This window comes from Macaca mulatta, chromosome 9 (genome assembly GCF_049350105.2).
Source record: "Macaca mulatta isolate MMU2019108-1 chromosome 9, T2T-MMU8v2.0, whole genome shotgun sequence".
NCBI classification, from domain to species: Eukaryota; Metazoa; Chordata; class Mammalia; order Primates; family Cercopithecidae; genus Macaca; species Macaca mulatta.
In genome coordinates this window covers 34,102,603-34,130,043 of record NC_133414.1, presented here as the reverse complement: position 1 = coordinate 34,130,043, position 27,441 = coordinate 34,102,603, and the positions used below count along the sequence as shown (strand labels likewise).

The 27,441-nt window shown below is 36.4% G+C and overlaps 1 protein-coding gene across 1 annotated transcript in view; it reads right to left on the bottom strand.

Annotated features, from left to right (window-relative positions):
- The window catches only part of CCDC7 (coiled-coil domain containing 7), a 442,752-nt gene that overhangs the window by 140,951 nt on the left and 274,360 nt on the right, over nucleotides 1–27,441 (bottom strand). The window contains exons 28-30 of the mRNA XM_028826154.2: nucleotides 14,575–14,673; nucleotides 11,401–11,511; nucleotides 10,937–11,062 (exon numbers count right to left, since the gene is read on the bottom strand). Of these exons, the coding sequence (XP_028681987.2) occupies nucleotides 10,937–11,062; nucleotides 11,401–11,511; nucleotides 14,575–14,673 (336 nt within the window). The remainder of the gene's footprint in view (nucleotides 1–10,936; nucleotides 11,063–11,400; nucleotides 11,512–14,574; nucleotides 14,674–27,441) is intronic.

Genomic DNA, 27,441 nt, shown 5'->3' with positions numbered 1-27,441 from the left:
TAGAGACTTAAATGTTATACCTAAAACCATAAAACCTAGGCATAGAAGAAAACCTAGGCAATACCATTCAGGACATAGGCATGGGCAGGGACTTCATGACTAAAAACACCAAAAGCAATGGCAACAAAAGCCAAAATTGACAAATGGGATCTAATTAAACTAAAGAACCTCTGCACAGCAAAAGAAACTACCATCAGAGTGAACAGGCAACCTACAGAATGGGAGAACATTTTTGCAATCTACTCATCTGACAAAGGGCTAATATCCAGAACCTACAAAGAACTCAAACAAATTTACAAGAAAAAAAACAAAGAACCCCATCAAAAAGTGTGCAAAGGATATGAACAGACACTTTTCAAAAGCAGACATTTATGCAGCCAACAGACACATGAAAAAATGCTCATCATCACTAGCCATCACAGAAATGCAAATCAAAACCACAATGAGATATCATCTCACACCAGTTAGGATGGCGATCATTAAAAAGTCAGGAAACAACAGGTGCTGGAGAGGATGTGGAGAAATAAGAACACTTTTACACTGTTGGTGGGACTGTAAACTAGTTCACACATTGTGGAAGACAGTGTGGCAATTCCTCAAGGATCTAGAACTAGAAATACCATTTGACCCAGTCATCCCATTACTGGGTAAATACCCAAAGGATTATAAATCATGCTGCTATAAAGACACATGCACATGTATGTTTATAGTAGCACTATTCACAAGAGCAAAGACTTGGAACAAACCCAAATGTCCATCAATGACAGACTGGATTGAGAAAATGTGGCACATATACACCATGGAATACTATGCAGCCATAAAAAAAGGGATGAGTTTATGTCCTTTCCAGGGACATGGATGCAGCTGGGAACCATCATTCTCAGCAAACTATCACAAGAACAGAAAACCAAACACCGCATGTTCTCACTCATAGGTGGGAATAGAACAATGAGCACACTTGGACACAGGAAGGGGAACATTACACACTGGGGCCTGTTGTGGGGTGGGGGGAGGAGGGGAGGGATAGCATTAGAAGATATACCTAATGTAAATGACGAGTTAATGGGTGCAGCACACCAATGTGGCACATGTATACATATGTAACAAACCTGCACATTGTGCACACGTTCCCTAGAACTTAAAGTATAATAAAAAAGAAAAAAAAAACATAGTCTGGAGAGACAGTGTAAGCATGAGTATCAAACTCAGATATGGCAGAATTTTTCAAATATCACATTGGAAATTTAAAATAATTATGTCTAACATATTAAGACAACTGATAGAAAAAGTAGATAACATGTAATAAGAAATAGATAATGTAAGCAGGAAGCTAGAAAAACTAAGAAAAAAAGGAAACGTTAGAAATAAAAAACATTGTAACAGAAATTAAGAATGCCTTTGATGTTTTTATCAGTATACTGGACACCACCAAAAAAGAATCAGTGAGCTTGAAAACGTGTCATTAGAAACTTCTAAAATTGAAAAGAGAAAAAATAATAAAATAAAAAAAACTGAATACTTGAGATCTTTGGGAAACTTACAAAAGTTATAATACATACATAATGAGAGTAACAGAAGGAGAAAAAGCAAAGAAAGAGAAATACTTGAAATAATAATGGCTAAGAATTTTCCAAAATTAATGGTAAACAACAAACCACAGATCCTAGATGCTCAGAGAACATAAAAAATTGTCAATAGCAAAAATGTCTAGACCTAATAATTTGCTATATTCAAACTACAGAAAATCAAAGACAAAAAGAAAATCTTGAGAGATAAAAGAGGTGGGAAAAACTTAAAATATTTAAAATATTTAAGCATTGAAGAAAAACACAACCAACCTAGAACCTTCAAAACTTAAAGAGAAATAAAAACATTCTCAGAAAAAAAATGAGGTAATTTGTTGCCAGTATCCCTGCATTGGAAGAAAATATTTTTAAACGTTCTTCAGAGAGAAGGAATATAATACATGTCAGAAACACAGCTCTACATAAAGAGAGAAAAAATGTTAGTCAAGGAATAAAAGCAAAAAACGCCAGGCATGGTGGCTTATGCCTATAATCCCAGCATTTTGGGAGGCTAAAGCAGATGGATTGCTTGAGCCCAGGAGTTCAAGATCAGCCTGGGTAACACGACAAAGGCCTATCTCTACAAAAAATACAAAAATTAGCCAGGCATGGTGGCATGTGTCTGTAGTCCCACCTCACTTCGAGGCTGAGGTGGGAAGATCACTTGAGCCTGGGAGGTTAAGACTGCAGTGAGCTGTGATCACACCACGACACTCTAGACTAGGCAATAAAGCAAGGCCCTGTAAAAAAAAAAAAAAAAAAAGAAAGAAAGAAATTATTTTATATTCTTTTCTCTTAACTGATCTAACAGATACAGACTATTCATAATAATAATGGTAACAATGTCCTCCGTGATTATAGCTTATAGATAAGTGAAATGACAGGAATCTTATAAGTGACAAAAGGCAGGAAATGGGAATTCTCTGAAATCAGAATATCTGCATTATCCGTGAAGTGATATAGTGATATTTAAAAGTGGACTTGGATATTCTGTAAATGTACATTGCAAATTCTAAGGCAACCATTATACAAAATTTTAGGAAATTTAACTGATACCCTGAGAAAGGAGAAGATATAGGATCATATTAAATATATAATTAAAGCCAGAGAAGGCAGGAAAGGTATGGAAGGTGAAAAAGAAACAAAGAACTAGGACAATAAAGAGAAAATAGCCATAAATATGGTTGATATTAAAGCAAATATATCAATAATCACTTTAAATGTGAATGGTCTAAATACATCAATTCAAAGACAGAGGCTGTCAGGGTAGGTGAATAAACAAATCCAACTCTATGGTGTCTACCAGAAATTGGCTTTAAATATATGAAAACAATAAGATTAAAAGTAAAGGAACAGAGAAAGATATACCATGCTAACTAATCAAAGCAAAGCTAGGGTAGCTATATTAATTTGAGACAATGTGGACTTCAGAGCAAGAAAAATGATTAGAGATATGGAGGGACATTACACAATGATCAAAAGGTCATTATTCAAGAAAACGTAGTAATACTTAATAAGCATGCACCTAACAACATAGCAATAAAATTCATGAGGCAAAAACAGATGGGACTGCAAAGAAAACATACAAATTCATTATATTTGCAGCCTTCAGTACCATCTAACTGTAATTCACAGATCCAACAGGCTGAAAATCACTAAGAATATAGTTGAACTTGGCACATCACCAATCAACTGGATCTAATTGATACTTACAGATTACTCCATTCAACGACAGCAGAATACACATTCTTCTCAAGCTCTATGGAACATTTAATAAGACAGATCTTATTCTGGGCTATAAAACAAACCTTAACAAATTTAAAAGAACAAAAGTACAAAGTACAGTGTCATTCCACAATACATTTAAACTATATTACCCTATTACCAAAAGTAGATAAAGGTACTATAAGAAAAAAAACTACAAACCAACATCTCTCATGAATAAAGATACAAAAATCCTCAATAAATTGTTAGCAAACTGAATTCAACAATGTATAAAAAGAATCATGTGCCATAACTAAGCTGGGTTTATCCCAGGTATGCAACACTCATGCAATATTCAAAAATCAATTAATGTAATCCACCACATCAACAGACTAAAGAAAAAATTATATGATCAATAAGAAATGAAGAAATATCATTTGGCAGAATCCAAAGCCCTTTTATGATTTTTAAAAACTATCAGCAAACTAAGAATAGTAGAAATTTCCTCAATTTCATAAAGAATATCTGCAAAAAACAAATAGCTAACATCTTAATCATGAGAAAACAGATGCTTTTTCTCTAAGAAAAGGAATAAATCAAGGACATCATTTCTCACCACACCTATTCTACATTGTACTGGAAGTCCTAACTAATGCAGTAAGACAATAAAAAAGAATAAAAGAAATATAAAATGAGCAAAATTATTTTTGTTCAACAACAACAAAAATCTAATAGGCCATTATAGCAAGGTTGCTAGATACAAGGTTAATATACAAAAGTCAACTGCTTTCCTATATACCAGCAAAGAACAAGTGATATTTCAAATTAAACATACAATACCATTTACATTATCATCAAAAAAATGAGATAGTTATAAACCTAACAAAATATGTATAAGATATATGTAAAAAAACCTAAAATACTCTGATTAAGGAAATCAAAGAATAAATAGATCTAAGATCTAAATGGAGCAATAGTCCATATTAAAGAATAGGAAGTCTCAATATTGTTAGTTGTCTGTTCTTTTCAACTCATTTCAGTGCAATCTCAATCAAAATTCCCACAAGCCATTCTGTGGGAATCAAAATGGAATCAACAAACTGATTCTAATTTGAATGGAAAGGCAAAAGACCCAGAAGAGTTAACACAATATTAAAGGAAAACAAAATCAGAGGATTGACACTACCCAACTTTAAAAATTCCTGTAGCCCTACAGAAATCAAGACAGTGTGCTGTTGGTGAAACAATAGACAAATAGGCCAACTGGAACAGAAGAGAGATAAAAAGAATCACATACATAGAGTCAATAAATTTTTACAAAGAGGCAAAGGAAATTCAATAGAGAAAGGAGTCTTTTCAACAAATAATGTTGGAATAACTAGTCATCCACATGTAAGAAAAAAATGAATCTAATCTAAGACCTTACACCTTACCAAAAATGAACTCAAAGTGGATCATAGATCTAAATATAAAATGCAAAACTATAAAATTCCTAGAAGATAGCAAAGGAAGAAGTGTAGGTGACCTTAAATTTGGTGATGGCATTTTAGATACAACAAACACACAATCCATGAATGAAACATTGATAAGTTATACTTACTAAAATAAAAACATTTTGCTCTGTAAAAGACACTGTGAAAGAAATGGCAAAGAGCTGAAGAGATACCAAAAAAGATATATAGATGGCAAATAAACATATAAAAAGATGTTCAACATATATGTCATTAAGGAATTGTAAATTAAATCAACAATGAGATGCCACTACAAACCTATCAGAATGGTTAAAATCCAAAGCATTAAAAACACAAAAACTGGCAAGGAACATGGGAGCTCTCACTCATTGCTGGTAGGAATGCAAAACACTACAGCTACTTTGAAGACAGTTTAACAGTTTCTTACAAAGTTAAATATAGTATTACTATATGATAGAGCAATCGTGCTCCTTGGTTTTTACTTGTGTAGAAAATATATGTCCCTACAAAAGTTATGCAGTATCTAACAGGCACTGAGTTGTTTTGCACCTAATTAATAAAGAAATTGTTGGACTTCTTTTGTGGTTTAGGAGTATTGTGAAAAAATTACTGAAACCATATAGGTACCAAGAGCCTCTTTCTAAACTGTTTACAAAAGACTGTGTAAATACTGATCACAAGAAAGCATATGTAGCTGTACAAATATCAGATAAACATTAAAACAAAATGCGTTTTTAAAAATTTATTTATTTTATTTCTTTTTTGGAGACGAAGTCTCACTCTGTCACCCAGGCTGGAGTGCAGTGGCACAATCTTGGCTCACTGCAACTTCCACCTCCCTGGTTCAAGAGATTCTCCTGCCTTACCCTCCCAAGTAGCTAGAATTACAGGCGCGTGCCACCACACCTGGCTAATTTTTTGTATTTTAGTAGAGATGGGGTTTTAGCATGTTGCCCAGGCTGGTCTCAAACTCCTGAGCTCAGGCAATCTGCCCGACTCGGTCTCCCAAAGTGCTAGGATTACAGGTGTGAGCCACTGCGACCAGCCTATTTATTTTTAACTTTCATTTTAGGTTCAGGGGTACTTGTGAAGGTTTGTTACACAGGTAAACTCATGTCATGGAGGTTTGTTGTACAGATTTTTTCATCACCCAGGTATTAAGACCAATATCCAATAGTTATCGTCTCTGCTCATCTCACTTCTCTCACCCTCTACCCTCAAGTAGACCCCAGTGTCTTTTGTTCCCTTTGTCTTCATGAGTTCTCATCATTTAGCTCCCACTTATAAATAAGAACATGCAGTATTTGGTTTTCTGTTCCTGCATTAGTTTGCTAAATATAAGGGCCTCCAGCTACATCCATGTTCCTGCAAAAGACATGATCTTGTCCTGTTTTCTGACTGTATAGTATTCCATGGTGTATATGTACCACATTTTCTTTATCCAGATAATTTGTCATTGATGGGCATTTAGGATGATTCCATATCTATGCTTTTGTGAATAGTGCTGCAGTGAACATTCATGTGCATGTATCTTTATGGTAGAATAATTTATATTCCTCTGGGTTTTTACCCAGTAATGGGATTGCTGTGTTGAATGGTAGTTCTGCTTTTAGCTCTCTGAAGAATCACCATACTGTTTTGCACAATGGTTGAACAAATTTACACTCCTACCAACAGTGTATAAGTGTTCCCTTTTCTCCACAACCTCGCCAGCATGTGTTGTATTTGACTTTTAAATAATAGCCATTCTGACTAGTATGAGATGGTATCTCACTACGGTTTTGATTTGTATAAAACAAAATGCATTTTCAGAGATTAAGAAACAGTCTCCATTTACCAGGTAAAAAGTATAAATTTGTACACAATAAATAAATAAGATATTGTCCAAATATATAAACCAATTTGACAGAACTACCATAAGGCATAGAGAAATCCATAATCACAGTGGGAGAAATTAACATACATCTCTTGGTAATACAGAACAAACAGAAAAACTTCAAAGAAAAAAGTAAGGACTGAACAGAACAATAAACATATACATTGATCTAATAGATGTATACAAAAGACATACTGACTAAACAGTCACAAAGCTAAGAACAAAATTCTTCAGCTTACTCTAATTAAAAATAAATCAATGCTATTTAAAATTATCATACTATTTAGTGTTTCCATTTTGATAGCTCCAAATATCTTAGCTGGAGATTTCCTTTTTGAAAATGCAACTTTATCCTCAGGTAAAAAATCTTCATCTAATACCTCTTCCATTTTCTGAGCTACAAAAAAGATGCTTTTAATCCATTAAATAGAGAAATGAATTTATCAAAAAAAACCTCTGTGATTCAAAATACATATCAATTATCCCTCAATATTTCCTCTCATGTTTTGAAATAATATAATCAAATACCACGTTGTTGAGACAGTGAGTTATAGGCTGAGTATGTAAAGTGTAAAAATATAGAACTTTTCAAGAAAACGGTTTCATAAGGTATTCATATTTTATAATAAAGTTAAATTTTTATAACAGATATGGGTAATAAAAATGATAAAAACATATTAAAAATAAACTTTAAAAGGAGATTCAAAAACAGATCAGGTAAGAAATACAGAAAACATAAGTGATAGTATATTAACCCACAAAATATCAGTACTTACATTAAATATGAATGTGTTAAATGTTATATTTTCAATTCAAAGATTACCACATTGGATTTAAAAAATAACTAGAATACATTTAACACATATAATACAGCTAAGCTATAATAATACAAAAAGGTTGAAAGTATAATGATGAAAAACTGTGTTCTGCAAATGCTTATATTAAAAAGATGCTATGTTAATACCTGACAGATCAATGGCAAAGAAAGTTACTACAAAATGTCCATCATATCGTGGGTGAGGCTACATGTAGGTGGGGGAAGGTGGTATATGAGAAATCTCTATCTTCCTCTCTACTGTGAACATAAGAATGATCCAAAAATTAAGTCTATTTTTAAAAATGTCCACCATAAAGACAATAGTTTCGGCACTCTTAAGAAAACTTAACAATTTAAAATGTCTATGTATATAATAAAGAAGCTTTAGAAACAGAACAAAAACTGGCAGAACTACAAAGAGATAGAGAAATAAGTAATCACAGTAGAATTTAAAATACCTTTCTCATAAATGATAAAATAAACAGAAACTCAATGAAGTTCAGAACACATGAAAAATATAATTAATCAACGACAATGGAGAATATACATATATACACACACACATTTTCTAGATATACACATATATGTATACATGACACATAGAAATCATATTTATGATTGAACATATAAACAAAGGAGAGAATTTTAACTAAAATCATTACACAATATTCTTAATGATTGTATTTACTTTGAAGTCTCACTTTTCTGCCAGTACTAAGTTTTGTAATTTGAGATGGGCTTTTTAAAATTAAAACTTTATTTCAGGTGGAAGATTTTCATCTACTATTTCATCCATCTTCTCAGTTGCATAAAGAAAGGCTTTTAACCCAATAAAAAGTGAAAAACACTTTACTGTAAAGTCTCTGAATTATTAATATATAGAAAGAACCATTCAAAGTTTCCTATCAGTTTTGTTTTGTTCTCTTTTTTTGAGACAGAGTCTCACTGTCGCCCAGGCTGGAGTGCAGGAGTCGATTCAGCTCATTGCAACATCCACTTCACGGGTTCGAGGAATTCTCCTGCCTCAGCCTCCTGAGTTGCCCGGACTACAGGCGCCTGTGGCCACGCCCAGCTAATTTTTGTATTTTTAGTAGAGACGAGGTTTCACCGTGTTAGCCAGGATGGTCTCAGTCTCCTGACCTTGTGATCCGTCTGCCTCAGCTTCCCAAAGTGCTGGGATTACAGGTGTGAGCCACTGTGCCTGGCCCTATCAGTTTTATAAGACTTTACACTAGTCAATACAATTTAAATAAATGTCACACAATAAAACCTCTGATGCATTTTCAAAATGAATCATGAAGGTAAATGCAAAACCCATCAGAGTACTCTTCCTGAATGTATGTGGAGGCACTCTTGTTACTTCATACATACACTTAGAAAGTTGAAATTAGACTTTATTTTACTAAGTGTACTCACATTTTTAAAAGTTTTTTATGACACAGGTGACACACTGAATAATTAAACTGATTAAAAGTAATTCCAAAATAAAGAAAGAAAGAAAATAGAAAGTAATCTGAATCAAACAAAAAAAATTGAAAAACACCCCCACCCAAAATATTTAAATCCAAATATATCAGTAAGTACAATAATTGTAAATGGATTACATATTTTACATATTCTAAAAACAAAGACACACATTGAACTGATAAACAATTTAACTATAAGTTCTTTATTAGAGATATGACTGAAAAAAATGCAAACATTAACCAAAATTACTCTGTAGTAATTATGTCAATGTCAGACAAAATAGACTTTTAGTCAAAAGACCTTACTAGAGACTAAGATGATCCCTTTCATAAAAATAAAAGGTTGAGTTCATAAGGAAAACCTAACTTTTTACTTGTATACATCTAATAATGTAGACAGTATAAGGAAAATGGACAGTACTGTAAGAAGAAATAGGTAAATCCACATAGTGGGATAATTTAATATACATCTCTCAATAATTGATAGAATAATCAAGATCCAAGGAAATCTAGAAATAAATTTAAATAACACAACAAAAAATGAGTTCAGTGGATGCCTATAACATTGTAGCAGAATACATATTCATGGACAAAATTCTGTTTAATTAAAATTTCATTAATGTAATTACAAATAATTTAATAATATTAATTATTTCCATATTTACTATGGAATCTCTTCTTTCTAGCAGCTCCAGTTGCAGGCAAAAGATTTTCCTCTGATACCTCATCTTTTTCTGGACTACAAGAAGGAAGGCTTTTAAAAGCACTAGAGAACTGAATCTATGGTGCAACCTCTAGATTCACAATATATATTAATTACTCAATGATATTTTGTCTTTTTTTAATGATATAAGCACATCGGTGTCTAGTTAAAATATAAGCATAAAAATACATTTTTACTTGTGCCAAAAGCTGTTCTGTTAATTTTTATATACATGGGTATTAAATATATTTTATTTGTAAACATTATTTTATTTACTACTATAAACATTATTATAAATACTTGTATATTTAAAATTTTTCCTTTTCTTATTATATTCATACTTTAGGTAAAGCTTAAAATTTTTGGTACCAAATATTGCTAAGGAAAAATGTATAATCATAAAAAATAGAGTAGAAAGAGAGTGAAAGAAACATACCATGTAGGAAAAATAGGAGAAGCCAAGAAAAATGATATAATTGCACCTAAAAAATCAATAATTAGATTATGTATGGTTATAAGAGATAATTAAAAGAAAAAATATCAGACTAAATATGAGCATATACCAAACATCACATATTCTCTCTTGTAAGCTGGAGTTGAACAACGAGACATATGGACACGTCAGGGACAACACACACTGAGGCCTGTCTGGAGTAGGGGGCAGGAGTAGGGGCAGCATTAGGAAGAACAGCTAATAGGTGCTAGGCTTAATACCTGGATGATGGGTTGATCTGTGCAGCAAACCACAATGGCACACATTTACCTATGTAACAAACCTGCACATCCTGGACATGTACCCCAGAACTTAAAATTCAAGCTGATTTTAAAAACAGTATACACAATTATAAGTTTCTTACAATAGACATAGCAAAATCACAAAGAAACAAAGAAGTTAATAGGATGAAAAAATGTATCAAGCAAATACCAACCGGAAGAAAGTTTGTGGAGCCATAATAACAGATAAAGTAGTTATTAAGGAAAACAAACAAAAATTATGAAAATGGTAAAGTGAATCCTTTCATAAGGAAAACACTGTTCTGTCTTTGAAGAATATAAATTTAAGTTTACTTGCACACACAAAAAAATAGAGCATTATAAGATACAAAGCAAAACCTGATACTTATACAAGAAGAAAGAGAAATCCACAAAGTGGCAGATTTGACACAGGTAACTCAGTAATTGTAAAAGAAACAAGTCATCAATAAAGATCTAGTAATGTGATGGAAATAAGTAGCAAAAGAAGCATATGGTTCAAGGCATATTTATGAACCAAGAACAAATTTCTCCTGAATTTAATAAAAATAATTGATAAGATTTATAAATAATTACTTACTTTTTCTTGAAGTTACTTTAGCTTGAAGTTTTTTGGTTTGAGATTCTCTTCTTGATAATAAAACTTTCTCCTCAGGCAACAGATGCTCAAGTGATATATCCTTTTTTTGGATTTCAAAAGGAAATGCTAAATAGAAAAAAAAGATAGATGTGCAATAGAACTTCTGGATATGCCAAGTAATCATCAGACTTTCCACCCATGGGAGTCAAATGAGAAAATCATATGAATAGTTTTCATGAGCATGTGAGGAGGTAGTGATACTACTTAGTAATTAACGACCATTCAAATACCAACCAAAAAGTATCATTACTTTTGTTCTCTAGTTATCATAGGGTATTCACACATTAGGTCAAAGTCAAAAGTTGATAAAATATAGTCTGAAGTACACATTGGTGAATCAAAGGAAAAGATCTGATGAGTTCAATATAAAATAATTTAAAGTTATCAATAATTATTATACTTACTTTTGTGCTTTTCCACTCCGGGATTTATTTGTTTCTTTTCTTGCATTTGGAGTTTTGACTTTGAATCTTGATGAACAGAAACCACATTTTCATTTGGTACTACAATATGAGCTATATCAAGAGATGCATTTAGTCCACCAAATGGAAAAATAAATCTATGAATGTATAACATGTACATTTCTCTTATTTTTATAAAGTTATAAGTAAATTACCATAATGCTATATCTGACACAAAAATAGAATAGTTTTAATGGCTGTTATGGAAGCTAACCCATTATTTCATAAATATTCTGAAGCATCAAATAAAGTTTATATTGGTCTCCAGGATTCATAAGTTTACACTTTAATACATAATCAAAATACTTACATATTACATGATGATTTATACTTTAGCTTAATATATAATCATAGGTCAAACAATGAAAATGCACATGCATAAGCTCATTCATTATAGCATTATTTGTAATTGCCACAAACAATGGTATAATTACAGTATATAATTATATGGAGATGGGGCTGAGAGTTTCCAGAGAACCTGTGAGCTAATTCGCACCCAAGGACTGCTGTTAGTTCTAAACAGCTACCAGGCAATGATAGACAGCCTATGTCCCAGCAAAGTATTGAGACTCATGGTTAAATTGTAAAGGATTTCTTTTTAAATGTAGAACCTTTTGAGATCACTTTACCTATCTACCGAAGGCACCTTAGAACATTAGGTATTCTTCTTAAACTTAATGAGAAAAAGTGGTACCTTGTGGAATGAGTCACTACAGATCCCCTCCTTCAGAGTATCAGGACAGAGAAGCTTCACTCAAGGAGGAGAAAGAAAGGGGGTATATGAGATGCCAACTTCAAGACCCTCTCATTCCTCAGCTTAGTAATTGCTTGGGCTCTTTTCACTTGGGCATACCCATGATGAACCTACCACTAAAATCATGTTTGGCCCACCCTTGCAGAGGCTAGAGCAGCCCTGTGAATCACAACGCTGGTAGTCCTTTGGTTCTACAATCAAGAGTAAGAACAATAGAGGAGGTGGTTGACCAGACTCAAATTTCTAGGTTCTTTCATGCCACTCTTGCTGAGTTTCCAATTCAATGAAACTCCCGCATAAGGTCAGGTCATATGTTCTGTGACAAAATCCAGAACTTAACTGAAAAATTTTCAGGCATGGGAAAAGCAGCAGTTCCTGAGGTAGAAAAGACTGACCAGCAGGAAAGTGATGTATTAGGTTGGTGCAAAAGTAATTTAATGGCAAAAACCGCAATTGCTTTTGCACCAACCTAATAAAATGGCAATCAAGCGCCCTCTCCTGAATGATGCATGTAGAGACAATCTCTAAATCGGGCTACTAAACAATGAAGTTGATGGGCCCTACTAGGGTCAGCACATTGAGGACTCTATGATTAATAAAATATTACTCCCTCTACCCTTCCCTGTGAATTTGGAGATGAATTGATGAGCCCCTCTAATTTTTACTGAGAACTCTCATCTTCCAACAATGAACAAGACCAGGGGTTAGGCTAAGTCCCAAATCCCCAGTAGGGACCCGGTTCAGAGTTAAATGGGAAGGTGTGGATAATTATATTTCGTGGGCCTTTGGATACTGGTATATAAGTGACTATGAATATATACTCCAGCATCAGAATGAAGGGGAAACTGATAATTCTCTCTAGTTTGAAGTCTGAGGTCACCACCAATGGGGACTTTATCTAGACCCAACTTTGGGTGGGTCTCTTTGGCCAATTACAAATTCTACTGTTATAGTGCACACTACACAATATATTTTGTTATAAATATATCACTAAGTGAACACCTGCTCACCTTTGCCCACAAGCACTGAAGAAAATTGCTCAGTTAGGGTCATTTTAGTGGGGCATGTGAAAGGCCATGAACCTACCAGACTACCTTGTGCTGTTGTTTCTCAAAAACAATACTGATTGCTTGGGGTAAAAAAGGAAATAAATGCCTTCACTGCTGTACTTAAGGATGACAAAGTTTTCTGTGAGACTAATCCTCCATTGAACAGCTCCATCTGACCTGTGCACATGACCTCAGATGCACACAGCCTCAATGCATTATTGGCTGCTCAATGCCACAGTGCAGCCCTGGGTACTGGCAGTACCTGACTTTGTGACTGTCATAGACATTACTGCCTGAGAGAAAAGAACTTAGTATACAACAACTGATATACAAAATTCCTTTTTCAGCATCCCTGTCCACACCAATGATAAGGATCAGTGTATTCTCATGTGGAGTAGATTGCAATATATCACTAATGTCCTTCGACAAGACTACCCAAAATCCCCAACTATCTATCATCCATGGATAGGGCGTAACCTGGAAAAATTTCTGCTCTTGGAGGGTACACTAGCTTTCTACTATATTGAAAGCATTTTCCTGGTGGGTCCAGACACAGGCACCAACTAATAAAGACTGGCTGGGCCATTAATACATACAAAAACTTAGCACTAAAGTGAAATCCTTGTGTTGTAATCTGGGAAGGAGCACATCGCATTCCAGAGGAGATGACTGCCTATCTTTTGGTCCTCTCAATCCCCTAAAATGAAAAGGAAGCTCAATCATTGTTGGTCATGGACACTTTAACACTCCCCACCACACAAGAAACTTGGGATGGCCACCCATCTATGAGAGTACCAAGAAGACCTTACCTTTGTGTGGCGCTCAACTAACAAAATGCCCTAGGGCTAACCAACAAGCCTTCAGGACTATCCTTCTCCTTGGCTCCTGTAATTCCCACTTGCTCTTTGAGTTACAGATCTCAACAACCTCTCAGTTTGTTGACTGAAGGCTAGAGAAGAACAACATCGCTACACGTGATAAGTGATCATTGGGTATAATCTCCAGGAAACTGTAATCTCCCAGAGTCAGCTGAAAGGTACACTCTTTGAGATACTGTAGGCCAATTATTGGGCCTTGATAGATATTGAGTGCTTGTCCAATGGCTGTGAAATAATCTTATGACCAGAAATTCCAACATGAAGTTAACATTTTCATTTTTGCTCTCTACTTACCTTAAGGTGTTCATACTTCAGGCAAAGTCTACAATTTCCTTAAAATATATGCTGAAATACACATTCAGGAATCAAAGAAAAAGATCTTCTGATAAGTTCAATTTTAAAATAATTTAAAGTTATCTATAATTACTACACTTACTATTACGCCTTTCCCTTCCAGGAGTTACTTTTTTCTTTTCTTGCATTTGGAGTTTTGACACTGAATCTTGATGAACAAACATAGAATTTTTATCTGGTACTACAAAATGAGCCACATAAAGAGATGTATTTAGTCCGCAAAATGAAAAAACAAATCTATTGTGAAATCTCTATATTTGAAGTTTATAACAAGTATACAGCAATATTTTTTCTCATTTTTATAAAATTATAAGTAAATCACCATAATTGAAATCTGACATTAAAATGATGAAAATAGTTTTAATGGGTATTACAAAAGCTGTCTCATTATATCATAAATATTCTAAGGCATCAAGTATATTTTCTATTGGTCTTCAGAATTCATGGGTTATTTACACTGTAGGTTAATAATAATAATAGACCAAACAATAAAAATTTGTATGCACATTATTCATTACCATATTATTTGTAATTGCAAAATATTCAACACACCTAAATATTCAAGTATAATATATTGACTCAATAAACAAAGATATATACTGTAAATTATAATATGCTATAAATACTCTACATATCACTATACATAATACTATACATATTATGTAAAAATAATAAACGTTTCTATAAACTAACATGGAGGGATTTCTAGAAGATAATGTTAAGTGAAAAATAATCTTAAAAACAGGATATCTGGGATGGTAACTTTTGGGTCAGAAATAACCAATCAGAAAAAAATAGAAATAGAGAAATATTAACCTTTTCAAAATAAGACACAGGTAAAATAAGGAAGCAAACACTGTAGTTGGTTATCTACAAGACAACAGGGTAGGAAAAAGGAAGGGAATACAAAGAGAAGGACTGTGGCAGAAATTATATTCTTCTAAGAATATCTTCTGTATAATATTTACTTTTGGAGATAGGATAATGTTCTACATATTTGATATGGTTTGGACATGTGTCCCCTCCAAATCTCATGTTGAAATGTGATTTCTAAGGTTGGAGGTATTGCCTGGTGGGAGGTGTTTGGGTCATGGGGGCAGATCCTTCACAAATGGCTTGGTGCCCTCTCTATGGCAAGGAGTTCACATAAGATCTGGTTGTTGATGAAGATTTTGGGATGTCCCCTATCTCTCTCTTGCTTCTCTTGCCATGTGACATGCCCTTCCCTTCCACCATAGCTAAAATCTTCCTGAAGCCTCATCAGATGTTGAACAGATGTTGGTACCATGCTTGTACAGCCTGCATAACCATAAGCCAAATAAGCCTCTTTTCTTTATAAATTACCTAGCCTCAGGTATTCCTTTACAGCAATGCAAAATGCATGAACGCAATATTCTAAAAATAAAATTAATTCAATAAGGATAAGAAGCAGGAACTAAAACTGAAAGGAAACTTAATAAAATGAACCTACTACATGGAACAAAAAACAAGTACTAATTCATGTAACTAATAAATACAGTATTCGAAACATACCCTCAGTCTTGGGCAAGAGTGTTGGGGGCAGACTGCAAACAAATCATGAAATTCTTTTAGTATGTTTGTTTTTGTAGTAGTATATGCTAAGCAATTCTGTAAGTTTCAAAGTATTACAGGATAGAGCAAATGCATAAATTGGTTGATGCTTTGAGAGTCAGGATTCAAAATACAAAAGAAAGGACACACACATACAAAATGAAGGAAGTCAAGAATAAGCCCTGAGACACTAAAATTAAAGGTGTCCAAGAGGTCTCATGATTTCTAAAATATGTGTATTCATGTACACATGCATGCATATGTGCCCGTGCATGTTTATGTATAAATATATACACATAAACATGTGTATGTACATGTAAGTAGATATATACACATAAATATATATGTGTATTCTAAGGAGTATGGGTTCAAGTTAAAATCTTGTGTGTGATCTTTCAGGCACACCCATAGACAAGTATAAAGGTATTATCTGGCAGTTATCCTGGAAGACAGCTTTCCACCCCACACTGGATGTAACATAGAGCCAGTGCACTGTGGTCTCTGTACGGATGTGCAGGTATGGGTTCAGATCTCTCCAGACCAACCATGCTCTTACTCATCTCTGCACACCTAGCTCAGGAACCCTCCATTTGGAGTCCTTCTTGTGAGGGAGTAGAGAGTTCAACTAAGGCACTGTATTATTCAGGGGACTCTGCTTAGATGACATTACTGGGGAGCCTTGAAGACAACTTTCTTCTGACAGTGTTCAGTACTTTTCCACGCCTGGTCTTCTCCACATGCCACATCTATATAATGGCAAGAACTTTTTATTTGGGGTTCCCGTGGCAATGAAATGATCCCCCCATTTTTAAATAAAACATCTGCCACTCACCTGGTTCCTTTAATGGGGAAAAGTGGAATTCTGCTAAAGCTGGGCCCTTTCCTGCATAGACTCTTGCTTATATTATCACAGTATCTGAAAAAAGGCTTAATTATTCCTTTCAGTTTGACTTGTTATATTAATTGACTAACTCAATAACTGGCAGCTCTCTCACTGACAAAGTGGTACAGTGAGCAGAGTTGACCAGTAAATATGTTGCCTTTCTAGAAAGGAAAAGAACCCTGAGGATCCCATGGAGATTTTTTGGGAGATGTTAGAGAAATGCATGGGACACTCATGGATGATGGTAATGAATCCTTTGCAAGAGTCTGGGAGTCCCATTAGAGCACTTCGCCAGCCATGACAATGTGTCTCAGGAAGTATTTTGTGGGCCCTGGGGTTGCTTTGGGGGAATGCTAGTGATTGTTTATATAAGACTTTTCAGGTCTCAGGGAGAACTAATCATCCTTCCCTTTAGCTTCCAATTCCTTGGCTGAGCTTGCTTGGTGGGTTAAATTATAAACCCCAAAGAGGAACTCTAGGAAAGCTGGGGAAGCAATCCCTACCTAGTAATACAATCTGAGAGGCAATGGCAATAAAAGTCATCAGAGACCCTGAGTTGCTGAGCTGCACCCAGTTACCAGTGTTAGCTCTAAGCATGTCTCTGACACTGAAAGACAGCCTGTGATGCAGCAAATTATTGAGACTCATGCCTAAAATGCAAAAGAATGTAGAACCCTTTGGAGTTACTTCACCCATCTATCTGAAGTGATCTTAGAGACTTGGGTTTTTCACCTCCATGATGTAGAAGGAAAACTTAGTGAGAGTGTCATCTTGTGGGGTGTATCATTATAGATCCCCACTTCCAGAGTATACTATTAGGAGCCACTTTGCCTAAAGAGGAGGAGGAAGAGAGGACTGGGATGAAAGCCTGCAAGCATCCAAAACCATCTACATTCTCAGCTGGATATTACTTGAGCTTAGAAAGATTTGGTCCAACACAATAAGTTCCTTGACTTTAAAAAACATAGTTGGACTATTCTTCCAATGTATACAGCTTCCCTGTGAGCCACCCTGGTGGTAGCTGAGACTGTTAACGAGACTCAGTTTTTTAGGTTCATTCGTTTTACTCCTACTGGTTATTGAACTCAATTAAACCTCCTCATAAGGCCATGCTGATCAGTCTGTGACACAATCCAGATATTCACTGATGACAAATCATCAGAATTGAAAAAGGAGCTGCTGCACAGATAGCAACAACTGGCTGGCTGGCAGAAAGAGTGATGTAAAACTTGTAATCACACGCTCTCTCCAGGACCATCTGGGCAAGCACTTTCACAACAAGATCGCTGGTTCTGGTTACTTATGTGTGGGTTCTCAAAGAGGAAATTGATGGGCTCTCCCATCAAGGAACTCATGGCAAGGTAGTGAGCCATGGTGCCCTAGAGGGTGGTCTGCTAGGGTCTACAAAGTAATGGATCCTGATTAATAAAGTGCTATTCCTTCTGCTCCTCTCAGTGAAGCTGCAGGAGAACTGGAGACTCTCATTCAACTCTTAACTGATGTCTCAGCTTTCAAAACTAAACAAGACTAAGTATTAGGCCAAGGTCCCTATGTCCCTATGAAGAACGGTGGTTGTTCTTTTCTTTTACCTTGTTATATAAGGTAAAAGTTCAATAGGGATATAGAGGAGCACTGCATTTCTTGGGCCTTTTGGATTTGGTGCACAACTAACTGTGATCTCCGTAATCCCTAACACTATGATTGGAGGGTTATGGGTTGAATTGTGCCCCTCTGAAACAGATAAGTTGAAATCCTAACCCTCAGTATCACAGAATGTGATCTTATTTGGAAATAGGAACTTTACAGAGATAAATGAAAATGCAGTCATTAGAGTGGGCCTTAATTTAATATAAATGTTGTCCTTATAAAAACAGAAAATTGGAGCACCCACACACACTGGGAAAATGACATGCGAAATTGAAGGCAGAGATTGGGGTGATGCATATAGAAGCCAAGGAATGTCAAAAATAGCAACCCACAAGGAGCTCGGGCAGAGGCATGGAATTGATTTTCCCTCTAGTTCTCAGAAGGAACCAACCTTGTCAACACCTTGGTCCCAGACTTCTAGCCCGCTGAGTATAATTTTTTGTTGTCGAAGCCACCCAATTTGTGGGTAGTTTGTAATGGTAGCCCTACCACTGGGAAGTGGATCACTGCTGTAACAAATATTTTAAAATGTGTAAATGACTTTGGAATTGGGTAATGGGTAGAGGATGCAAGAGTTTTGAGGTGTATGATAGAAAAAACTTAGATTACCTTGAAGAGATTGTTGGTAGAAATATGCATATTAAAGGTGATTCTGGTGAAGGCTCAGAAAGAAAAGGGAAGAACTACAGAGAAAGCTTCTCTCATCTTAGATATACACATATATTGTCATGAACAGAATGTCAACAGAAATATGAATGTTAAAGGTGCTTCTAGTGAGGTCTCAGATGGAAATGAAGAACATATTGGAAACTGGAGGAAAGGTGATCTTTGTTATAAAATTGCAAAGAGCTTGTCTGAATTCTGTCTGTTGGGTGGAAAGTAAAATTTGTAAGCAATGAACTTGGATATTTATCTGAGAAGATTCTATGTAAAGTGTTTAAGGCACATCTTGGTTTCTCTTTTCTGTTATAGTAAGATGCAAGAGGGAAATGGATAAATCAAATAAGGAATTGTTAAGCAAAATGAAAACATATCATAAAATTCAGAAAATCTTCAGCCTATCAGTATTGAAAAAAAATAAGAAAGCACATTGTGGAAAGAACACCAAGGACATGACTGCACAACTATTTGCTAAATAGATGAGATATGTGAATTGTGGATCTAATCAACCATCTCAGCAGAAATCCTGACAACTTGAACTGAAGGAGATAGAGAAAGGATGAAATAGAAATTGACTTTCAGATTGCTAAGATTCTATAGACAGGGAACAGGTCAATAAACTATTCTGCTGCAATTGTGTTATCCTTCAAGAGAAAGGAACAATGACCCTAAGGATGGTCCCAATACCAGTGGGGCTTCTACTGTCACCAAGAGCTCAGAAGACACAGGCCAGATGGGTGGGCTGTTGCCCCTTCTGTTTGAAGACGTGGGTCACCACCTACATCAAAGGAGGCAGGGCCATACCCCACTGGGCCCAGAGGACAGGGGATTGAACCAAGAGGACTACTTTCAAGTCTGAAAATCTAAAGAAATTTACCCTGCCAGATTCTGAATTTGTTTGGGACTTGTGACCCCTTTTATTTCTTCCAATTTTTCCCTTTAGGAATGAAAATGTCTGTCCTATGCCTGCCCCACCACTGCATTTTGGAAGCAGATAATGCAACGTCTGGTTTTACAGGTTCACAAACGAATAGGACTTCTGCACAGGATGAATCATATCTCAAGTCTCTCCCATAATTATCTAAATGATTTAAACGATGAAATTTGGAACTTTGAGTTGATGATGCTTAGAGAAGATTTTGGAAATAGCATTGAACTTTTGGAGATGTTGTGATGGGGTGAATGTATTTTGCATGTGGGAAGAACATGACTATTTAGAATCAGAGAGTAGACTGTTATAGGTTGAATTGTCCCCACTATCTTCCCCAAATTTGTAGAATTCCTAAACCCTAGTGCCTCAGAACATGATTTTGTTTGGAAATAGAGTCTTTACAAAAGTAATCAAGTAAAAATGAGATCATAACAGTAGGCTTTAGTCCAATATGAATAATATCCTTACAAAAACAGGATATTTAGGTAAGAGACAATTATACTGAGAAAAAGTCATGTGGGGATGAAAGCAGAGACCAGAGTGATGCATCTCCAAGCCAAGGAACACTAAATGTTGCCAATGAACTACCAGAAATTAGAATAGAGGCATTTAACAGATTCTCACTGACAGTCCCTCAAAAAGAACCAACCCTGCTGATACCTTATGTTGTACTAATAGCCTTAAGAACTCTGAGACAGTAAATTTCCATTGGTTAAGCTGCCTAGTTTGTGGTAATTTGTTATGGTAGCACTAGGAACCTAATACAAAGGAGAAACAGACAATCCTCTTTGGCTTGGGGCATGAAGCCAACTTCACTAGCACTCTTACCCAAACACAAGTATGCACGGGTCACTCTGGACCACTAAAACCTCCATTGTTATGGCCCCACTACTGAATGCATAACAGTATAGATATATTGTTTTAGTATATTCCTGCTTGAATTCATTCCCAAGCCCCAAAGAAAATTACTCTAGTCAGGGCCATTTTTTCTTTATCCAGTCTATCATTGATGGGCATTTGGGTTGGTTCCAAGTCTTTGCTATTGTGAATAGTGCTGCAATAAACATACATGTGCATGTGTCTTTATAGTATAATAATTTATAATCGTTTGGGTATATACCCAGTAACGGGATTGCTGGGTCAAATTGTATTTCTAGTTCTAGATCCTTGAGGAATTGCCACACTATCTTCCACAATGGTTGAACTAATTTATACTCCTACCAACAGTGTAAAAGCATTTTCTCCACATCCTCTCCAGCATCTGCTGTTTCCAGACTTTTTAATGATCACCATTCTAATTGACATGAGATGGTATCTCATTGTGGTTTTGATTTGCATTTCTCTAATGACCAGTGATGATGAGCTTTTTTTCATATGTTTGTTGGCCACATAAATGTCTTCTTTTGAAAAGTGTCTGTTCATATCCTTCACCCACTTTTTGATTAGATTGCTTGGTTTTTTCTTATAAATTTGTTTAAGTTCCTTGTAGATTCTGGATATTAGTCCTTTGTCAGATGGATACATTGCAAAAATTTTCTCCCATTCTATAGGTTGCCTGTTCATGCTGATGATAGTTTCTTTTGTTGTGCAGAAGCTCTTTAGTTTAATTAGATCTCTTTTGTCAATTTTGGCTTTTATTGTAATCGCTTTTGGTGTTGTAGTCATGAAGTCTTTGCCCATGCCTATGTCCTGAATGGTATTACCTAGGTTTTCTTCTAGGGTTTTTATGGTTTTAGGTCTTACGTTTAAGTCTTTAATCCATCTTGAGTTAATTTTTGTATAAGGTATAAGAAAGGGATCCTGTTTCAGTTTTCTGCATATGGCTAGCCACTTTTCCCAACACCATTTTTCCTTTCCCCGTTGCTTGTTTTTTTTCAGGTTTGTTAAAGATCAGATGGTTCCACATGTGTGACATTTTTTTTGAAGCCTCTGTTCTGTTCCATTGGTCTATATATCCATTTTGGTACCAGTACCATGCTGTTTTGGTGACTGTAGCCTTGTAGTATAGTTTTAAGTCAGGTAGTGTGATGCCTGACTTTGTTCTTTTTGCTGAGGATTGTCTTGACTATACGGGCTCTTTTTTTGGTTTCATATGAAATTTAAAGTAGTTTTTTCCAATTCTGTGAAGAAATTCAATGGTAGCTTGATGGGAATAGCATTGAATCTATAAATTATTTTGGGTAGTATGGCCATTTTCACAATATTGATTATTCCTATCCATGAGCATGGAATGTTTATCCATTGGTTTTTCTCTTCTCTTATTTCGTCGAGCAGTGGTTTGTAGCTCTCCTTTAAGAGGTCCTTCACATCCCTTATAAGTTGGATTCCTAGGTATTTTATTTTCTTTGTAGCATTTGTGAATGGGAGTTCACTCATGATTTGGTTCTCTGTTTGTCTATTATTGGTGTATAGGAATGCTTGTGATTTTTACACATTGATTTTGTATACTGAGACTTTGCTGAAATTGCTTATCAGCTTAAGAACTTTTTGGGCTGAGACAATGGAGCTTTCAAAATATACAATCATGTCATCTGCAAACAGAGACAATTTGACTTCCTCTCATCCTATTTGAATACCTTTTATTTTTTTCTCTTGCCTAATTGCCCTGGCCAGAACTTCCAATACTATGTTGAATAGGAGTGGTGAGAGAGGGCATCCTTGTGTTGTGCTGGTTTTCAAAGGGAATGCTTCCAGCTGCTGCCCATTCAGTATGATATTGGCTGTGGGTTTGTCATAAATAGCTCTTATGATTTTGAGATACACTCCATCATTACCTAGTTTATTGAGTGTTTTTAGCATGAAGGGCTGTTGAATTTTGTCGAAGGCCTTTTCTGCATCTATTGAAATAATCATGTGGTTTTTGTCATTGGTTCTGTTTATGTGATGGATTACATTTATTGATTTGCATATGTTGAACCAGCCTTGTGTCCCAGGGATGAAGCTGACTTGATCGTGGTGGATAAGCTTTTTACTGTGCAGCTGGATTCTGTTTGCCTGAATTTTATTGAGAATTTTCACATTGATGTTCATCAGGGATATTGGCCTGAATTTTTGTTGTTGTTGTTGTTGTGTCTCTGCCAGGTTTTGGTATCGGGATGATGCTGGCCTCATAAAATGAGTTAAGGAAAATTCCATCTTTCTCTATTGTTTGGAATAGTTTCAGATGGAATGGTACCAGCTCCTCTTTGTACCTCTGGTAGAATTTGATTGTGAATCCATCTGGTCCTGGGCATCTTTTTTTTTTGGGGGGGGGGTTGGTAGGCTATTAATTACTATTTCAATTTCAGAACTTCTTATTGATCTATTCAGGGATTCGACTTCTTCCTGGTTTAGTCTTGGGAAGGTGTATGTGTCCAAGAATTTAACCATTTCTTCTAGATTTTCTAGTTTATTTTCATAAAGGTGTTTATAGTATTCTCTGATGGTAATTTGTATTTTTGTGGGATCCAGGGTGATATCCCCTTTATCATTTTTTATTGTTTCTATTTGATTCTTCTCTCTTTTCCTCTTTATTAGTCTGGCTAATTTTGTTAATTTTTTCAAAAAAACAGCTCCTGAATTCATTGATTTTTGAAGGGTTTTTTGTGTCTCTATCTCCCTCAGTCCTGCTCTGATCTTAGTTATTTCTTGTCTTCTGCTAGCTTTTGAATTTGTTTGCTCTTGCTTCTCTAGTTCTTTTGTGATGTTAGGGTGTCGATTTTAGATCTTTCCCACTTTCTCATGTGGGCATTTAGTGCTATAAATTTCTCTGTACACACTGCTTTAAATATGTTCCAGAGATTCTTGTCTGTTGTGTCTTTGTTCTCATTGGTTTCAAATAACTTATTTATTTCTGCCTTCATTTCATTATTTACCCAGTAGTCATTCAGGAGCAGGTTGTTCAGTTTCAATGTAGTTGTCTGAGTTTAAGTGTGTTTCTTAATCCTGAGTTTTAATTTGATTGCACTGTGGTCTGAGAGATTGTTATGATTTCCATTATTTTGCATTTGCTGAGGAGTTATAATTTGCTTCCAATTATGTGGTCAATTTTAGAATAAGTGCAATGTGGTGCAGAGAAGAGTGTACACTCTGTTGATTTGGGGTGGAGAGCTCTGTAGATGTCTATTAGGTCCATTTGGTGCAGAGCTGAGTTCAAGTCCTGAATATCCTTGTTAATTTTCTGTCTCATTGATCTGTCTAATACTGACAGCGGGATGTTAAAGTCTCCCACTATTATTGCGTGGGAGTCTAAGTCTCTTTGTAGGTTTCTAAGAACTTTCTTTATTAATCTGGGTGCTCCTGTATTGGGTGCATATATATTTAGGAGAGTTAGCTCTTCTTGTTGCATTGATCCCTTCACCATTATGTAATGCCCTTCTTTGTCTTTTTTTATCTTTGTTGGTTTAAAGTTTGTTTTATCAGAGACTAGGATTGCAACCTCTGGGTTTTTTTTGCTTTCCATTTGCTTGGTAAATATTCCTCCATCCCATTATTTTGAGGCTATGTATGTCTTTGCATGTGAAATGGGTCTCCTGAATATAGCACACCAATGGGTATTGACACTTTATCCAATCTGCCAGTCTGTGTCTTTTAACTGGGGCATTTTCTCATTTACATTTAAGGTTAATATTGTTATGTGTGAATTCGATCCTGTCATCATGATGTTAGCTGGCTATTTTGCACATTAGTTGAGGCAGTTTCTTCACAGTGTCATTGGCCTTAATATTTTGGTATGTTTTTGTAGTGGCTGCTACCAGTTTTTCCTTTCCTTCATATTTAGTGCTTCCTTCAGGAACTCTTGTAAGGCAGGCCTGGTGGTGACAAAATCTCTCTCAGCATTTGCTTGTCTGTAAAGGATTTTGTTTCTCCTTTGCTTATGAGTTTAGCTTGGTTTGGCTGAATATGAAATTCTGGGTTGAAAATTCTTTAAGAATGTTGAATATTGGCCCCCACTCCCTTCTGGCTTGTAGGGTTTCTGCAGAGATATCTGCTGTTAGTCTAATGGGCTTCCCTTTGCAGGTAACCTGACCTTTCTCTCTAGCTGCCCTTAACATTTTTTCCTTCATTTCAACCTTGGTAAATCTGATGATTATATGTCTTGGGGTTGCTCTACTTAGGGAGTATCTTTGGGGTGTTCTCTGTATTTCCTGAATTTGAAAGTTGACCTGTCCTGCTATTTTGGGGAAGTTCTCCTGGATAATATCCTGAAGGGTGTTTTCCAACTTGGTTCCATTCTCCCCATCTCTTTCAGGTACACCAATGAATCGCAAGTTTGATCTTTTCACATACTCCCGTATTTCTTGGAGGCTGTTATTTCCTTTTCATCCTGTTTAATCTTGTCTTCACACTTTATTTCATTAAGTTGATCTTCAATCTCTGATATCCTTTCTTCTGCTTGATCGATTCATCTATTGATACTTGTGTATGCTTCACAAAGTTCTCGTGCTCTGTTTTTCAGTTCCATCAGGTCATTTATGTTCTTCTCTAAACTGGTTATTCTAGTTAGCAGTTCCTTTGACCTTTTACCAAGGTTCTTAGATTCCTTACATTGGGTTAGAACATGTTCCCTTAGCTCAGAGGAGTTCATTATTATCCACCTCCTGAAGTCTACTTCTGTCAATTTGTCAAACTCATTCTCTTTCCTGTTTTATTCCCTTGCTGGCGAGGAGTTGTGATCCTTTGGAGGAGAAGAGACATTTTGGCTTTTGGAATTTTCAGCCTTTTTGCACTGGTTTTTCCTCATCTTCATGGATTTATCTACCTTTGGTCTTTGATGTTAGTGATCTTTGGATGGGGTGTTCGCATGGGTTTCCTTTTTGTTGATGTTGATACTATTGCTTTCTGTTTGTTAGTTTTCCTTCTAACAGTCCAGCTCCTCTTCTGCAGGCCTGCTGGAGTTTGCTAGAGATCCACTCCAGACCCTGTTTTCCTGGGTATCACCAGCAGAGGCTACAGAACAGCAAAGAGTGCTCCCTGCTCCTTCCTCTGGAAGCTTTGTCCCAGAGTGGCACCGGCCAGATGCCAGCTGGAACTCTCCTGTATGAGGTGTCTGTCGACCCCTGCTGGGAGGTGTCTGCCAATCAGGAGGCATGGGGGTCAGGTACCCATTTGAGGAGGCAGTCTATCCCTTAGCAGAGTTCGAGCACTGTGCTGGGAGATCTGCTGCTCTCTTCAGAGCCAGCAGTCAGGTACATTTAAGTTTGCTGAAGCTGCACCCACAGCCGCCCCTTCCCCCAGATGCTCTGTCCCAGGGAGATGGGAGTTTTACCTATAAGCCCCTGACTGAGTCTGCTGCCTTTCTTTCAGAGATGCCCTGCCCAGAGAGGAGGAATCTAGAGAAGCAGGCTGGCTACAGCGGCTTTGCTGCACTATGGTGGGTTCTGCACCCAATTTGAACTTCCCAGCAGCTTTGTTTACACTGTGAGAGGAAAACCACCTACTCAAGCCTCAGTAACGGTGACGCCCCTCCCCCCCACCAAGCTTGAGTGTCCCACGTCAACTTCAGACTGCCGTGCTGGCTGCGAGAATTTTAAACCAGTGGATTTTAGCTTGTTGGGCTCTGTGAGGGTGAGATCCACTGAGGAAGACCACTCGGCTCCCTGGCTTCAGCCCCCTTTCCAGGTGCATGAACAGTTCTGTCTCACTGGCATTCCATGTGCCACTGTCATATGAAAAAAACTCCTGCAACTAGCTCAGTGTCTGCCCAAACAGCCACCCAGTTTTGTGCTTGAAACCTAGGGCCCTGGTGGTGTAGGCATCCGAAGGAATCTCCTGGTCTGCGTAATGTGAAGACTGTGGGAAAAGCATAGTATCTGGGCCAGATGGCACTGTCCCTCATGGCACAGTCCCTCGTGGCTTCCCTTGGCCAGGGGAAGGAGTTCCCTGACCCCTTGTACTTCCTGGGTGAGGCAATGCCCCACCCTGCTTCTGCTCGCCCTCCTTGAGCTGCATCCACTGTCTAACCAGTCCCAATGAGAAGAACTGGGTACCTCAGTTGGAAATGCAGAAACCACCTGCCTTCTGCATTGGTCTCGCTGGGAGCTGCAGACTGGAGCTGTTCCTATTTGGCCATCTTGCCTGGGAATATAGCCCCCAGTTTTCTAACCAAGCTCCCTCAATGGTTCAAATTAGAGGACCAACAAAGGGCTTTTTACAGTATCCTGGCCAGCCACCCTGATAGTCCTTTGGTTGCATAGTGAGAGTGAAAACAACAGATGACAAGATTGTTGACCAGACTCAGATTTCTAGATACACTCGTTTCAATTCTGCTGGTTATC